This window comes from Sphaerodactylus townsendi, linkage group LG09 (genome assembly GCF_021028975.2).
Source record: "Sphaerodactylus townsendi isolate TG3544 linkage group LG09, MPM_Stown_v2.3, whole genome shotgun sequence".
NCBI classification, from domain to species: Eukaryota; Metazoa; Chordata; class Lepidosauria; order Squamata; family Sphaerodactylidae; genus Sphaerodactylus; species Sphaerodactylus townsendi.
The window spans coordinates 25108884-25126087 of NC_059433.1; the positions used below are offsets into that span (position 1 = coordinate 25108884).

At 43.9% G+C, this 17204-nt stretch overlaps 1 protein-coding gene across 1 annotated transcript in view; it reads left to right on the forward strand.

Moving 5' to 3' along the window:
* PXDC1 (PX domain containing 1) overlaps positions 1 to 14936 on the forward strand; it is a 51988-nt gene extending 37052 nt beyond the window's left edge. The window contains exon 5 of the mRNA XM_048508467.1: positions 12324 to 14936. Within this exon, the coding sequence (XP_048364424.1) occupies positions 12324 to 12441 (118 nt within the window). The 3' untranslated portion in view covers positions 12442 to 14936. The remainder of the gene's footprint in view (positions 1 to 12323) is intronic.
* Positions 14937 to 17204: the final 2268 nt, after the last annotated feature.

Below are 17204 nucleotides of genomic sequence, written 5' to 3' on the forward strand. Positions count from 1 at the left end.
TTGCTGTGGCAGGTGATTGATGAGTCACTTAAACAATGCTAATTAGTTATAGGTAGTAGCTTTTTCAAGAATATTAAATATTTGCAATCAAGACTACTAGAAGAAGAAAAAGATCTATAACTGCTAGTGTGCACCTTTGTAATTCTGACACAGCTGCCGTGACAGATAGAGCCAACCCCAAAATCATTGCATCAGGAATCAGAGAAAGCCCAAGGGCAGGGGAGAAGAGAGGTCATTTTTTAAAAATACACCAGGAAACAGGAATTAGGTTATTTATTTATATTACTTATAGTCCACCTTTATCACTAGACTCCAGGCAGATTGCACTGAGTGAGTCAGTGTGATCAACAGGACGGGATATTCAGTAAACAATAACATGGGATTTGGGTTGTAGAACCAACCAGAAATTTTAAAAAGTGAAGCAAAGCATGATGATGATGATGATGATGATGATGATGATGATGATGATGTATTATATTGGATTCCCTGCCCTTCCAGACCAGAGCCGGGCTCAGGGTGGCTTCTGCACATTATTAAAACAATTATCTTAAAACAGCTGCATATAAATCTAACTAAATTAAATATACAATAAAAGATGGCTAAAACAGATGCCCAACCAGACTCTACAGCTTAAAAACATCAGTCCCGTCCAATTTGTTATTCAATTATTAACCATTGGGCCTGGAAAGGAGCTGGGTAAGATAGGGAGGCCAGCAAGATGGAATGAACCCATGTTAGTGTCAACAGGACACATTAAATGATGCAAGATTACATAGTAGGAACCAATTTACAGCAAACTCTATGCAAGTCCTAATCATTTGACCAAATAACTCTGAGAATTGATTTGTATTTTGTTACCCTGTTGCCAGCACAGAACAGCCTTCTTGAATCGTTCAGTTCTGCACAGTTTGCAGAAAGCTAGGCGAGTGGGAGTTTTCTTGACCTCTTGACCATTTCACAAGTCAGGACCACAGTGGAGAAGACATATGTTCAGGCAGTGGTTGATTTTGTCCATTTGCAGGTTGGTGCCAGCAGACAGCCCTATTCAGATAAGCAAAGCTGTCATGGCAGAGCATAGGGGCAGAGGCATTCTCACAGGTATGAGGATCCAAAGCTATGAAAGCCAATACTTTAAATTGAGCCCAGTAACAGAGGGGCAGCCAGTAGAATGACTGAAGAATGGGAGTAATATGAATGTTCCATCTAGCTCAGGATTAGGGCGATATTTATCGTTACCAGCATGGCCAATTGGCCATGCTGGTAGGGGCTGATGGGAATTGTAGTTCCTGAACATCTGGAGAGCCGCAGGTTCCCTACCCCTGATCTAGCTCCTGATAATAGCCAAGCTATGGTATTCTGCACCAGCTGGACTTTCTGGCCTGATGCTTTATGGGAGACCAATGTACAGTGCATGACTGTAGTCTAGTCTCTATGTCACCATAGCATGGATCCAGGTGGCCTGATCAGCTGTACCAAAGTAAGGGAATATTTCTTGAGCTAGGCTGAGTTGAAAGAAGATCAGTTTGCAACTCATTAACTTCTCCAGTAATAATGTTGGATCCAGGATAATCCTGAAGCTCTTAATTGAGTAGGCAAGGGGTCAGATGGACCCCGTAGAAAGTGGGGAGCATAATGTCCTTCAAGAAATCTTCCCAACCAGAACTACTTCTGTCTTTCCAGGATTTCGTTTCAATTTTCTCACTCCTGGCCATTAAACCACAACAGCCAGGCAGCAATTTATGGTGTCTACTGCATCACTAGATTTGGAGAAGGATATCAATATCCATCTGTCCATCCCTCCCATCTAATCTCTCCTATCTCTGTGTATCATCCACATATTGATGACAGCCACCCCCCAAATTATAAATGATTTGACTGCGGTGGCACCTGCCAGTGAAACCTTCTCAAAAATCTGCACAGTCAGTCACATGTCCAAAGGCCAATTGGGCAAAACCATACCTGACCTCAGCTACTTTCTAAAAAGGTATTGGCACGCACTGTTGCATTGGAGATTTCTCTGCTAGTATGTTGATTTTCATAGAGAGCCAGTGGTGTAGTGGTTAAAGTGTCAGTCTAGGATGTGGGACTCTAGGTTTTGAAGCCCTACTCTGCCATGGAAGCTTGTGGGGTGGCCTTGGACCAGTTGCACACTCTCAGCATCACCTATCTCACCGGGTTCTTGTGAGTATAAAATGAAGGAAAGGAGAATGATGGAAGCCACCTTGGGTTCCCACTGGGGAGAAAAGTGGGATATAAATATAATGTAAATAAAGAAACATTCTTGCACAAGCACTGTGTGTGTTTATACACATAAGAAGAACATAAGAACTAGCCTGCTGGATCAGACCAGAGTCCATCTAGTCCAGCATTCTGCTACTCGCAGTGGCCCACCAGGTGCCTTTGGAACTCACATGCAGGAGGTGAAAGCAATGGCCTTCTGCTGCTGCTCCTGGGAGCACCTGGTCTGCTAAGGCATTTGCAATCTGAGATCAAGGAGGATCAAGATTGGTAGCCATAGATCGACTTCTCCTCCATAAATCTGTCCAATCCCTTTTTAAAGCTATCCAGGTTAGTGGCCATAACCACCTCCTGAGGCAGCATATTCCAAACACCAATCACATGTTGTGTGAAACACCAATCACATGTTGTAGCCGGGAGGTTCTGGAGGCAGAAAGGAGCAGCAGTGGGCAGAAAGGAGCAGCAGTGGACAAGGCAACTGGCCAGGAAGAGCAGAGTGACCTGCTGGTGTTCATTTTGGAGGGCTTTTCTCAAAGCCACATCTTTTAAAACAGTGTATTTTTTAACAGGGTTTGCAGGGGTTTTCTTTTTCTCCTTGTAAGGTTGCTAAGAGCTGAGACTGCTGGAGGCTTAACAGGGGTTAACAGAGGTTACTCTTTGTCCTGGGCCGCCAAAGGTGGGCCCTGAGGTGAGTCATTCAGTCTTTAGTTCAGTCTCTGGAACCAGCAGAAAGGAGCAGCATGGGACAAGGCAACTGTCCAGGAATAGCAGAGTGACCTACTGGTGTCTGATTTGAGGGCTTTTCTCAAAGCCACATCTAAAAAAACAGTGTATTTTAACAGGGTTTGCAGGCTTCTCTTTTTCTCCTTGTGGGTTGCTACATTGAGACTGCTGAGGTGGGGCTTAACAGGGGTTAACAGAGGTTACTCTTTGTCCTGGGCTGCTAAAGGTGGGGGGCCCTGAGGTGAGTCATTCGCCCTTAGTTCAGTCTCTGACTGAGAAGGGCTACTAGCAGCTGCAATTTCTTCTTAAAATAAATAAATTAATTAATTAATAAGGACATTTTTGAGGGATAGTAGGTACAGATAGCTCAAGGGCACTGACTAAAAGTTTAATATCTAAATATATAAACAAAAGCAGATATGAAGGCAGGAAGCCAGCAGGGGATGGGGCTTCCCAGTGTTTTGCACTGAGTGTCACATGTATGACCCATCTGCCACTGGGCCAGAAGTGGTGCCCCTCGTAATGAGCTCCTGGCATACAAGGAATGTGTCCGTTCTCTTGAAGCCAAGGTGGCAGACCTGAGAAGCTGAGAGAGGCAGAGAGGGCAACAAACAAGGCTTTGGGACCCAGCAGCTCAACTCACTCTAAGGTGGACATTCCTTCGTTTGGAGAATGAGAGTCTGGGTGACAGAGGGTGCCAGTTCAAGGTGGGGAAGATGTTCTCTTAGATGGGACCCCTTCCTTATTATGGTCAGATATCCTCAAGACTGAGGATACTCTGGGAGGTGGGGGATCCTTGTATGGGTGACTGATCATCAGGAATATAGAGAGTTGGGTTTGTGACAGGCGGATGACCGCATGGTGACTTTGCCTGCCAGGTGCTGTTGGCGATGTCACGCCACGCCTAGATAGGCTGTTAGACAGTGCTGGGTGGAGGTCAGCAGTTGTGGTCCGGCCATTGGTACCAATGACATTGGGAAATGTAGCCGGAGGTTCTGGAAGCTAAATTTAGGCTGCCAGGAAAAGGTTAAAATCCAGGACCCCCTGGTGGCATTCTCGAAATGCCAGCCTGTTCCAATGCCAAGAGGGCGAAGCTAGTAAGCGGGAGATACAGGGTCTCAAATGCGTGGATGAGAAGGTGGTGCAAGGTAGAGGGTTTCAGATTTGTCAGGAACTGGGGAACCTTTGGGATAAGGCAGGCCTGGTAAAAGGGACGGGCTTCATCTTAACCAAAAGAGGGAACCAGGCTGCTGGAGCCAACATTAAAAAAAGGTGGCAGAACAGCTTTTAAACTGATCCTGGGGAAAGCCGACAGGAGCTGAGGTGGACTTCTGCTCGAACACAGAGTCCATGGGGATGCAGACAGAAGGAGGTTTTTTAAATCAACCACATACAAGTGAAGAGCACAGCAATGTAATAAGTGATAGTGTCTACAAAAGTCTAGAGGGCAAAACACATAAATCCCAGGTTAATAGAGACAGAGGTATACAAGTGTCTCTATGCTAATAGTAGAAGCATTCACCTAAAATGGGGAGTTTAAGTACAGAGTTTTGAAGAGGACATTGGATATAGTGGGCATCACAGAGACATGGTGGAATGAGGGAGAACCAGTGGGATGTTAATTTGTGGTTACAGGCTCTACAGGAAGGATAGGACAGTGGTGGAGTGGCCTCTACATCAAAGAGAGCATAGTGTCACATTAAACAGACAATGCAGGGGAGCTGATTTCACAGAAGCACTGTGGATATCAATACCAGGGTGAAGCACAGCTTAACATTAGAATATATTATCGCCCCCGACCAAAGCGACAAGAGGATTCTGAGATGGAAAAGAAATTAGAGGTGCCAACGCAAAATGTCGTGGTAGCTGGGATTTTAACTATCCCCATATAAACTGGAAAATGCATGTTCAGGGTCATAGTAAGGAGAGAACATTCCCGGATATGCTAAATGACTGTAGGGAGCAGATGGTTGTAGAACCAACCAGGGAGATGTGATCCTAGATCTAATTCCTATGTGGGACCCGGCATCCGGCGCGCGGGAAGTCAGTGTTGTTGAGTCGATAGAAACAGCACCACAATGCTGTCAGATTCAGTATCTCTGCATGTGCGAACAAGTGACAACGCTACTGGGTCGTAGTTACATTTGCTTCAGAGGCAACAAAGATGAGGGGATAGTGCGCAGGAAGCGCGGAAAAATCAAGAGAGTCAAAATGTCCAAGATGCTTGAGGTTATTTAAACAGTCACAAAAGCTCAGCTGGAATGTGTTCCTGCGAGGTTAGAAAGGCAGCCTAAACCAAAAGAAAGCCACCATGGTTAACAAGGGACGTTGAGGAAATTATTAGGAAAAAAAAAAGATGCCTTAGAAATGGAAGTCCAACCAACTGATAAAGAATACCAGAGAGAACAATAAAATGGTGGCAAAGAGAAGCAAGTTAGCTGTAAGGGAGGCAAAAAGGATTATGAGGAAACACAGGAACATCAAACCAGCAACAAACAGTTCTTCAAGTACATCAAAAGTATAGGCCAGTAAGTAAAGCCGGTAGGCCCGTTAGATGACAAAGGAACAAAGGGTGTGCTAAAAGATGACAGGGAGATTGCAGAAAGTTACCGAATTCTTTTGCATCTGTCTTCGTCCAAGAGGAGGTGAGGAACATTCCTGCACCTGAACCAAGCTTCTTAGGAGGCGAATCCGAGGAACTAGCGAAGATAGTGGTAGACAAGGAAGAAGTTCTGGCAGCCATTGATAAACTAAATGGTACCAAATCCCCTGGCCCAGATTGCATTCACCCAAGAGTTCTTAAAGCATGAAATTGCTGATCTTCTCACTTTAATATGCAACTTATCCCTGAAATCAGGCTCCATCTCTGAAGACTGGAAGATGGCCAATGTCACACCAATCTTTAAGAAAGGATCTAGGGGGGACCCGGGAAATTACAGGCCAGTCAGTTTGACAGACCTGCTGAGAAAGAGTCAGCATGGCTTTTGCAGAGGCAAATCCTGTCTTACAAACTTACTAGAGTTCTTTGAGGATGTAAACAGGCATGTGGATAAAGGGGGAACCAGTGACATTGTCTACTTGGATTTCCAAAAGGCTTTTGACAAAGTTCCTCACCAGAGACTATTGAGAAAACTCAGCAATGAAGGAATAAGAGGGGAAGTCCTCCTATGGATTAAAAACTGGTTGAGAAACAGGAAGCAAGTGGGTGTAAAATGTTCACCAAATGGAGAGATGTAGGGAGTGGTGTCCCCAAGGGATCCAGATTGGGGACCAGTGCTCTTTAACCCATTCATAAATGACCTGGAAGTAGGGTGGGTAATGGTGGCCAAGTTTGCAGATGATACCAAATTATGTAGGGTGGTGAGAACCACAAAGGATTGCTAGGGAGCTCCAAGCCAATCTGATAAATTAGGTGAGTGGGCTAAGAAATGGCAATGCAGTTCAATGTAGCAAAAAAGTGATGCAACATAGGGCAAAACCAAACTTCACATACATGCCAAGAAATCAGTGCTATCAGTCACAGACCAGGAAAGGGATTTACGCCTTAGTTGATAGTTCCATGGGAATGTCAACCTCAATGTATGGCAGCTGTGAAAAAAAGGCGTCTATGCTGGGGATAATAGAAAGGAATTGAGAATAAACTGCAAAGATTGTCATGCCCTTATATAAAGCTGTGGTAAGCACCGCATCTTCAGTACTGTGTTCAGTTCTGGTCGCCACATCTCAAAAGGATATTGAAGAGATAGAAAAGTGCAGAGAAGGGCTTAATGAGGATGATTGAGGGACTGCAGCACCTTCCTTATGAGGAAGGTTGCAGCCGCTTGGGGACTCTAGTTTGAGAGGAGACGCCTGGGGATATGACATGGGTAGAAAATGTTGACAGAGAGAAATTTTTCTTCACACTAGAACCAGGGGCATTCACAAAATGCTGGGGAAGAATTAGAACTAATAAAGGAAACACTCTTCTCACTAACTGTGATTGGTGTTTGGAATATGCTGCCACAGGAGTGGTGACATTACCAACCTGATAGCCTTCTAAAAGGGCTTTCTGACAGATTTATGGAGGAGAAGTCGATTTATGGCTACCAATCTTGATCCTCTTTGATCTGAGATTGCAAATGCCTTAACAGTCCAGGTGCTCGGGAGCAACAGCCACAGAAGGCCATTGCTTTCACATCCTACATGTGAACTCCCAAAGGCACCTGGTGGGCCACTGCGAGTAGCAGAGAGCTGGACTAGATGGACTCTGGTCTGATCCAGCTGGCTTGTTCTTATGTTCTTATGTTCTTATGTTCTTATGTTCTTATGAAGAAGTGTTTCCTTTTATTAGTCCTAATTCTTCCCCCCAGCATTTTCAATGAATACCCCCTGGTTATAGTATTGTGAGAAAGAGAGAAAAATGTCTCTCTGTCAACATTTTCAACCCCATGCATAATTTTATAGACTTCAATCATATCCCCCCTCAGACGTCTCCTCTCCAAACTAAAGAGTCCCAAACGCTGCAGCCTCTCCTCATAAGGAAGGTGCTCCAATCCTTCAATCATCCTCGTTGCCCTTCTCTGCACTTTTTCTATCTCTTCGATATCCTTTTTGAGATGTGGCGACCAGAACTGAACACAGTACTCCAAGTGCGGTACACTAGGATTTTCTATGTACTGCCCTTAACCTGTGTGTATTAACTGCTCACTAGTGGCCCCATGACTCTTACAACCACATTCCATCCAACAAAATACGAGTGCCTGCTTTTATGGATTAATTTCAGAGCAAGAGTAGCTGTCACGCTCTGGATATATTTTATCATGGGCCATGAAATAAAAATATATTTGTGTATATAGTGGCCCATTATGCATTAAGTGTTTACCCAGCTCTTTTCTTTCCGATGGGTTTTTCCCACGGTTTTCAGTGCAGACTGGGGATTCTCCTGTTGCAAAGCTTCCCTAGCCAAGCCAGCCACCATTTTCCTTGCCTGCTGCTTTTTTCTTTCTCTGAATAAAAAAATAAAGAAAACCCTTCAGGCCACTCTGCTGGCTGAGAGTGGGAGAAACTGCTGTTGGGTGTGCTCTGGAAGGCGGGAAGGTTGAGCAAAGCCAACACAAGCTGAGGAAAAGTCACTTTTTTTGAAGTTTTGGAAACTGCGGGGCTTCTCTGATTGGAAGAGAGAAAATGTGTGTTCAACCTAGAATCTTCCCTGAAGAGAATACAGGCTTACTGTGGGACAGACAATAACCTCATAAATGGCCAGAGTACAATCATGATTGGGGGGAGGAGTTTATTTTTTTATTAAATGGGAACCAGGCAGGTATTTCTGTCATAATCTTGAAAGAAGTATTTTTTTCATTCAGTAGATGGCACTCTTTCATTCTGCATTCCGTTGTTTCATGTGTTTTCCATCTTTATATTTGTCTGGTACTGCAGTAAGAGTAATTCATAAGAAAGAGCAGAAGCAATCCAGCTGTACAATGAAGTATTTATGGCTCAATCCACTTGGTTCCCCTGCAGAGAATTATTTTAAATTATGTCTAACTGGATCTTAGAAAATATGACAAGTGACCCCTTCTCTCAGTGAAGCACAGCTTAAATGGCAAGAACCATGAAACTATCCCAGTAAATATCACCACGGCAGAATGCAAAACATGTTTCATTCCTGCTGAGCTAAACAAAGGGAAGCCAAAGTACCAGCCACACAAGTTTGTGACTGAAATGAAGACCAGTTTGCACAACATCTGAATACGCATACAAGGACTCTTTTCCTTCCTCAACTTATTTATTTGGAGCACTTCTAGATTATTTTTACATTAAAATATTTTGAGTGACGTACAAAAATATTAGCTATAATGTAGTGACCACAGGCTGAAATAGGAATGTAAAACATTAACTGTTCAAATGATGAAGGTTCTTTGACTGTTTCTGTATTGCTTTACATGTTTTCCAAGATTTGGAAACCTGGTGAAGTATTATCTGTGCATTCCAGTATTGTCTGTGCCTGTACGTATTTTCCAGTCCTGGCTTTCTAGTTAATCATCTGCACACAAGACTGACCCCGGACCATATTAACACAACAAAAATCAATAATAGAGCTGATAATACCTAAGAATGTAGATGCAGGGCAAATTGTAAGCTTATTAATGGCTACCCAATAACCTTTTTATAGTTTGAATGACTGCTATATTAAATGAAATGTACATCTCTAAGCCAGAGGCACAATTGGACCTGGTTGCCCTGGTGTTCTCTCATGATCTGTACCAAGTAAACTGCAATCCAGGTGGCTGTGTAAAAACTCTGAGGTTGACGGAGCTGGCCCTGAAACAAAGGCAAATACAAACAGTATTTGAGATGAATGTATACATGCAATAATAATAGATGCAATAATGGATTCCCATCAAGCTTAGCTTGCTGTTCAACTGATGTTCCCAGCAACCACTTTTGGAAACTATAAAATTCTGTAGCAAAACCAGTTCCATCCACAATCCAGTGGAAAGTTCAACCTTATTACACTGAGCTAAATTTGATTGTGCGGAACAGTGTGGATAACCTCACATGTAGAACTGAAGAAACGGGAAGGGTTTGTTAACTTTCTGCAAAAATAAACACCACTGAAGTGGCAAGAGCAGATTTTATTCTGTATTACACAGTATTTGATAAGAACAGAGCTCTTTGCAGCAGCTGTTGAAGAAGGAAGTGGAAGATCTGAGGATCTCAGTTATATGACTCACTTTCCCAAAGCATGGCCACTGTGTTTGTGCTGCATAACTTCACATGTAGAACTGAAGAAATGGTTTGTGAACTTTCTGCAAAAATAATCACCACTGAAGTGGTAAGAGCAGTTATTGTAGATATAGCAAAGACATGTACATAGTAGCTGTAGACAGGAGGAGGAGGAGGAGGAGGAGGAGGAGGAGGAGGAGGAGGAGAAGAAGAAGAAGAAGAAGAAGAAGAAGAAGAAGAGGAGGAGGAGGAGGAGGAGGAGTTCGGATTTATATCCCCCCTTTCTCTCCTGCAGGAGACTCAAAGGGGCTTACAATCTCCTTGCCCTTCCCCCCTCACAACAAACACCCTGTGAGGTAGGTGGGGCTGAGAGAGCTCCGAGAAGCTGTGACTAGCCCAAGGTCACCCAGCTGGCGTGTGTGGGAGTGCACAGGCTAATCTGAATTCCCCAGATTCCTCCACAGCTCAGGCGGCAGAGCTGGGAATCAAACCCGGTTCCTCCAGATTAGATACACAAGCTCTTAACCTCCTATGCCACTGCTGCTCCTAAAAGGGCTATCCCTTTTAGATATACCATGATGGGATAAGTAGTTTTTAGCTACTAGGGTCACACGTCTTAGCATTTTGCCCTGTGACTGGGGCAGATGAGCTCCCTTCCAGAAGCGGCCCGTCTCAGCCCATGAAAAGTTTATTACTCTTTGTGCAGCCTAGGAATGGACGGATGTGCAAATCCATTCTCTTTTTCACAAGAAAGATAAAACTCTGCATGCACATCTACAGCTCAGGAAGCCAGCAGATGAAATGTAAGCCATGGCAATTGCACGAATGCATGAGACTAATCTCAATAAACCCTGATCTGAAGAAATGTGTGGAGTTTCTGTTTGGCACTGCTCCAGAAGAGAGACATCTCTCAGTTGGTAATGAGCTCCTTCACCCAAGTCCACAGTAAAAAACATCAGTTTGACTAATAATCATGATTCTGCCATGGTGAGCTTGAGAGAATTTTTTTCAGTTAGGGTGCAAAGTATCTTTGGCTGTGGTCTGATGTCAAGCTAATATTAAGCCTGAATGTACACAACCCCTGCATGTTTCTGGGCACCATGTACAAAAAGGAAGCTTTTTGCTCCTTTCATGCTGGGGCATGTGTTCTTTGAGAGAACGATTGGTGAAATGTAAGACACAAAAGACTGAGAACCACTGCTGTAGAATACTATGATTAGGAAATAAAGCCCTGCAACTTGAACTTCAGAAGTCCGATGATGTCATCCTGAGGGGAGTTACACCTTTTTAAGTGCATTGATTTCTATCGGTTCCACCTTGGGTTCCTTGCACTTGCTGTGCTTTTAAAATACAAAGGAGAGCCCAAACAGGCTTAGAATGCTACCACGGGTGGGGGTGGGGGGTGGGGGGAAGGAGCTCATGCCTTCTTCTCAAGCTGTTTCCTGCTCCAAAACAGCACTGGGGGGCATTATTTCCCCATTTCTGCCATTCTGTCGGAGTAGTCTGTGCATGTGGAGCAGCAAAAACACAGAAATAACAGTGCTGTTTCAGTACGAGAAAACTGCTCGAGAGGGAGGGAGAGGCAGGAACACTTCCTTTATCTGCAGCAGGATTCGAAGTCCATTTGGACTCTGTTTTTATTAAAAGCCATTTTCTACTGCTACTGTGTGGCTGTGGGGAAACCAAAGCACATCTATCTACTGTGTTTCCCTGAAAATAAGACAGTGTCTTATATTAATTTTTGCGGTGCGCTATGTCTTATTTTCAGGGGATGTCTTATTTTTCTGTGTTCTGTTCGTCAGACATGCTTCCAAATAAAAACTTTGCTACATCTTACTTTTGGGGGATGCCTTATATTTCGCACTTCAGCAAAACCTCTACTACGTCTTATTTTCCGGGGATGTCTTATATTCGGGGAAACAGGGTAGGTCCTAAGGAAGACTGAATGGCCTAAACTTACACTTCCCCATTCCGTTTTGTACCATAAAGGGTTGGCTGAATTTCTAGGCATGGATCAGCTGCATATGCAGTGGTAGGATTCAAATAATTTAGCAGCCGGTTCCGAAAGGACTCAGTAGTGGGATTACACCAGTTCTCTGAACTAGATGAAAAATTAGCTACCGGTTCTACCGAATAGGTGCGAATAGGCTGAATCCCACCACTGTGCATATGTTATACTTCACAAATACCTTTGAAATGGCTCTCTCTGTCTTCCTGTAGAAGCATTATGAGTTACCATATTTTTGGGGCCATGGGGTATGTGTCAGGGTCACATCACAGGGAAAATGTTCCTCTGTGGTTTTGTGGATAGGAGGAAAACGTGATACTGGAATGCCATTATCCTTGTGGCACATATAATAGTTTGGTCCTGAATATTTTAAGGCGGTCTTCAGTGGGTTAATCTGGGGCAGTGGTGGTGAACCTTTGGCACTCCAGATGTTATGGACTACAATTCCCATCAGCCCCTGCCAGCATGGCGAATTGGCCGTGCTGGGGCATCGTTTATTCTAAAACGGTTCCTTTCCATTATGTTTGAAGGGATGGTTTGTTCTCTTTTAAGAAGTTTTCCTATGTTTTATGCATGTCCTAGCCAAGTCATACCTTTGCTTTTTTTTTGTCCTGGACTGTTCAGAATAATCTGTTTCTTTCCCTTCTAGGTTTGAGAATGTTAGTGACTTCACATCAGAATTAGAAGACAGTGATGATCCAGCGGCATATGTCACCAACTTGTCATACTATCACCTTGTTCCATTTGAGACAGATATTTTGGACTAAGTCTGTCAAATGAACTTCATGGCTGATGCGTTATGCAAGCCGTCCACTGCCACATAGCATTGCATTAGTCACTCATGCCAAAGCTGTATGATGAACATCGAAGAAGGGCTGGCTATAAATACTTGTCTTGAAGCTGTATATGCTTGGTTCTTCACAGTGGCTTCTGGAGGCACCTTGAAAAGATAATGCTCTTTCCTGAACAGCTGAGAGACCGTTCATATTGCCAAAGGAATGAAGCAAGCATACCAGTGGCTTAATAATCTCAAGAAAAGACACGATACTTCAAAGTTAGCTGTGCTCACAATGCTGTCCAACATGAGTAGATGGAGCAAAATGTTATGGTGCACATTCTTGCTGATATAGGATCAGACTTGCGAAGATCATCCGAACCACTTCTCTCTCAAAAGTTTCCCATTGTAATAATATTATAGCATTTTCTTTGGAAGGTGTCCTTTTTTAGATATTGACTTTTTTTTTCCAATTCCTCAGCATGACCCTTTTTTAACAGGTGTCATTTGTTCAATGAGAAATTTCAGATTAGTCAATGCCTTATGCCATTTGTGCTTACAACAAAAATGCACATTAACAAATTGCATAATTTATTGTACGCCTGGAGTTGTTATTGAATCTTCTGAAGGCCCTTCTTTCTCATTTGAAATACTCTTCTTATTATTATTGAATGATGAAAACAAGCAAGTTACTTCCCAAAACAGAGAAGAACCTCAAATTTTTAGATACTTTGTCAGAATTTCTGAGGATTTTTTTAGAAAGTTGAGAGGATTGTTTTTCTCTCACAGACCAGAAAATGTGGAAATTCTCAGTACTGATGTGTTTACATAAGAAAGGTTCAGTTTAGCTGTCTGAGATCTGGAGCACATGGTCAAGTTCACCAAAAGAAAGCCAACAAAAATGGCCTTCCAGAGTAGGCTGATCTTCATCTATACTCTGCCATAATGAGTTAGAAATACTTAGAAACTTGAAGCAGGGACATGGAGACTTGTGGCATGATGGTGCTAACCAGGGCCGGAAGGAGGGGGAACTGCGCCCAGGGCACGCGTGCGCCCCGCGCCCCTGCCACACCCCCACCCATCTTGGAATGCCCCTGCCATGCCCCTGCACTGGCGAGCGCCCGATGCATCACGCACACACACACCTCGCCATCCCCTTGGTGCTACGCCACTGGTTCTAATGCCCCAATAAGTACTTCATGTCAAGTTATGAGTTGGGTAGGAATTGTGTGCCAGTGGGAGATTATTTGCAGTAACAAGCCAGTGACAGTTGTACTGTTGAAGGCTTTCAGTGCTGGAATCACTGGGGTGTTGTGGGGTTTCTTGGTTGTATGGCCATGTTCCAGTAGCATTTTCTCCCGATGTTTCGCCTGCATCTGTGGCTGGCATCTTCAGAGGATCTCAATGACAGTTGTTCCAGCCCTGGGATAAATCTGTATCTGATCTTGCATAAAGGTGGTTTAATGACAGCATGAATCAATATTACTTTTACAATCATAGGGACCATAGGAAGGATGGCAGCCACATACACATCCTATCCAATAACATGACCCCCTGAGTATCCTCTGTGCCACACAAATTTTCCTTCAATCCCTGCCCAGACAAAGCTGTTTCACTATCCCACGCTGTTTCTCATTTTCTACCCCTCCTCCCTCTCTTGTCTTCAGAGTTTCCAATGAGAATGATTGAAGTCCTCTGGTTTCTTGGATAGTGTGGCGGCTTGCAACATCATGCTGCAGAATCTTGAGAAAATTTATTTGCACCACTATTAAAACACAAGGGCACCCTTAAAGTTGCCTTCCATTTCAGGTAGCCTGGAGGAAATGAATGTTGGCTCTTGTACCCTGTTATGGAAATGGGACTCAGTCAAGGACCCCAGACCTGAGACAGAAAGGGAGAACTGGTTCTGTGTGATAGTGGGCAGTTTGTGTGTGGTGTCCATGACATACTTGATGCTGCCCTTAATGACTGCATGGTGTTATGCTAACCCTGTTCTTGGCACAAGCTAGCAAAACACCTGTTGTATCTACTCAGATTACATCAAAATGACTTCAACTAGCTTAATAACTAGCATTCCCTCTATCCAGAGATCCCATGAACTGTATTTCTATGATCAGGGCTCTCTTAAACCAGCATTCGCAATACTCTCACCAAGTTACAGCTCCCAGAATCCTTTGGAGGAAACCATTACAATTTTAAAACTGGTACATATTTGTGGACATGTTTGCTTTTAAGATGGTATACCTGCCAAAATGTATTTACAGGATTCAAAAAGAAAAAAAAACATTCCAAGTTACTTGTCTTTTTTCCCCCTTCATCCCGGAAGAATATGGTACATCTCCTGTGAACCTTTCAGTGTTCTTTTGTATAATAATTGTAAAACAGAATTTGTTAATGTAAATAGTAATAAATTATTGAGAACCCTAATTCTTTTGCAGGATATGTTACTGATATATTTTAATGAAATAAAATATTATTCCTCTTAAATGTAATACCTGTTATTGGGGTTGCGGGTTTTGTTTTGTTTTTAATACAGAGTTATACCACCAGGTCCTTCAAGCCCCACGATCCCTGGCCTCACATCTCTGGGCACCATCCAAGTGAAGTATACATTTGCACAATTATGGCTAGCAGTCAGAATGGATTGAATATCTTCACAATTTACTCAAATAACAGTATTTATAAAATAGATACACAAAATTTAAACCATCAGCTAGTTTCTATTTCAAGGAGTTACACAGTCTACACCAGACACATCTCATATTATGACAGCAAAGTCAATTTCAAAACAGCTTCTCCAACATGAGATAAGCTAGGAGTCTCTAATGCAGTGTTTCCCAACCTTTTCGAGGTCAGGGTACCCTTGACCTCACTCTTCATATCTCACGGTACCCCTACCGCCACCCTCCACCTTCTCCTCCCATTGCCCCTGCTTGCCACACACCCCACCTTCCCCTCCCAGGGTGAAGGGTAGCACTGGGGGGGGGGTGGCTGCTGACTTTGTGGCAGGCCCTGCCCCATGGGCCAGCTCCATGTCCTTGCTGGCGCCGGTGGGAGACACCACAAAAATGAGGGGGGGCAGTAGTGTTGCTGCGGTACCCCTGGGACATGCTCACGGCACCCCAGGGTACCAGGGAACCCTGGTTGAGAATGGCTGCTCTAATGTCATATAGAAAACCCACAAGTGGCGAGTACGGTGGCTTTGACATAGCTTCGGAGGCTTGTGATATCTGTAATAGAAGTACAACATCATTATAATCCCTGATTCCTAATATGCACAAATAAACTGGCATAGGCTCCAGTTCTACTCACTTTCAATGTTCATAACATTTCCTCATGGGGATAACTTTCTCCTAGTTCTCCAAAGAACAAGCAAACGTCTATAACAGTGCCCTCATTCTAACAAAGAATCACTATTCTAATAAACATCAAATAGGATATTCAAACGACAACGGAGAGTCTGAGGAAATTTACCATCTGGGACTGCGTTCGTCTCTGCAGTTATTTCTGTTGCCGTGTTGGAGAAACGTCCTTGAGGCAAGAGTTGGCTCACAGTCATTTAACAGGAATGCAGCACACGCAACTTTCACCTCTGGGCACCATGGCACATGCTGGAGGGTTTCCTTGTGCCTGCTTGCTTGTTCCTCCAAGCAAAAAACCTATCCTGGCTACTCTTCACATCACTGGAGCAGGAGAAACCAGAAATAATGAACTTCATAGGAGGAGGATACTTGGCTTGCCTACTTCCCAACATTTTGTGATAGGCCCCAGCCCTCAATGGCAGCCATTCTTCAATAACATCCCTTCTCTATTATCAAAATTCTAAAAGTGCTCACTTGAACTTAAGTGGGTATCCCAGATCTAATCCAATGTAGTCTACTCTGATTGATAGCAGCGCTCCAAGCTGTCAGGCTTTCACAGCTGACTACCCAAACCCTTCAAGTGGCGTTGCAAGAAATCAATCCTGCAATCCTACACATGGAAAACATTTAATTACTGTATCCTAACAGTAATTACTGTTAAAATAATGTACTGTCCCTCTAAGGAGCTCAGAGCTGCCTATATAATCTCTCTCTTCCCCTTTTCTACTCCGTGTGCTATGTTTGGTGAACAAATAAGTACAAAACTTAAATGTTCATGTCCAGGAACTTAGACTGGAGTAACGGTCTATAGTAGGGGTCTTCAAATTATGGCCCTCCAGATGTTCATGGACTACAATTCCCATCAGCCCCTGCCAGCATGGCCAAGTGGCAGGGCTGATGGGAATTGTAGTCCGTGAACATCTGGAGAGCCATAGTTTGAAGACCCCTGGTCTATAGGATCACACTGCCAGTGAACTTCATTTGAACTCCTAGGTCCTTTCCCCACTTACCGTTTGCTGCGCGCTACTGTCCTCAAATAGCACGTGGTCCAGCGGCGCTCCCCACGAGTCCGGGCGGCGACAACGCAGCCGCCCTGACTCTGCGCTCTCACGTCCCCTCAGCACGCGTCATTTCTGACGCTGAAGAAACGGCACCTTCTGACTGCCCCGAGCAGAGGGGAACACGACCCCACGGCGGAAATCGCTCGCGCTGAGAGTAGCACGCAGCAAACCGTAAGTGGGGAAAGGCCCCTAATCTAGTGTAACTCTGGTTTATTCCATACTGTCTCTGCCACCAGTGCTGTAATACTGTGCTATGTACTGTTACCAGGGCTAGATTAAGACTTTTAGAGGCCCTAAGCACTGAAAAAATGATGGTACCACCATATACTGTA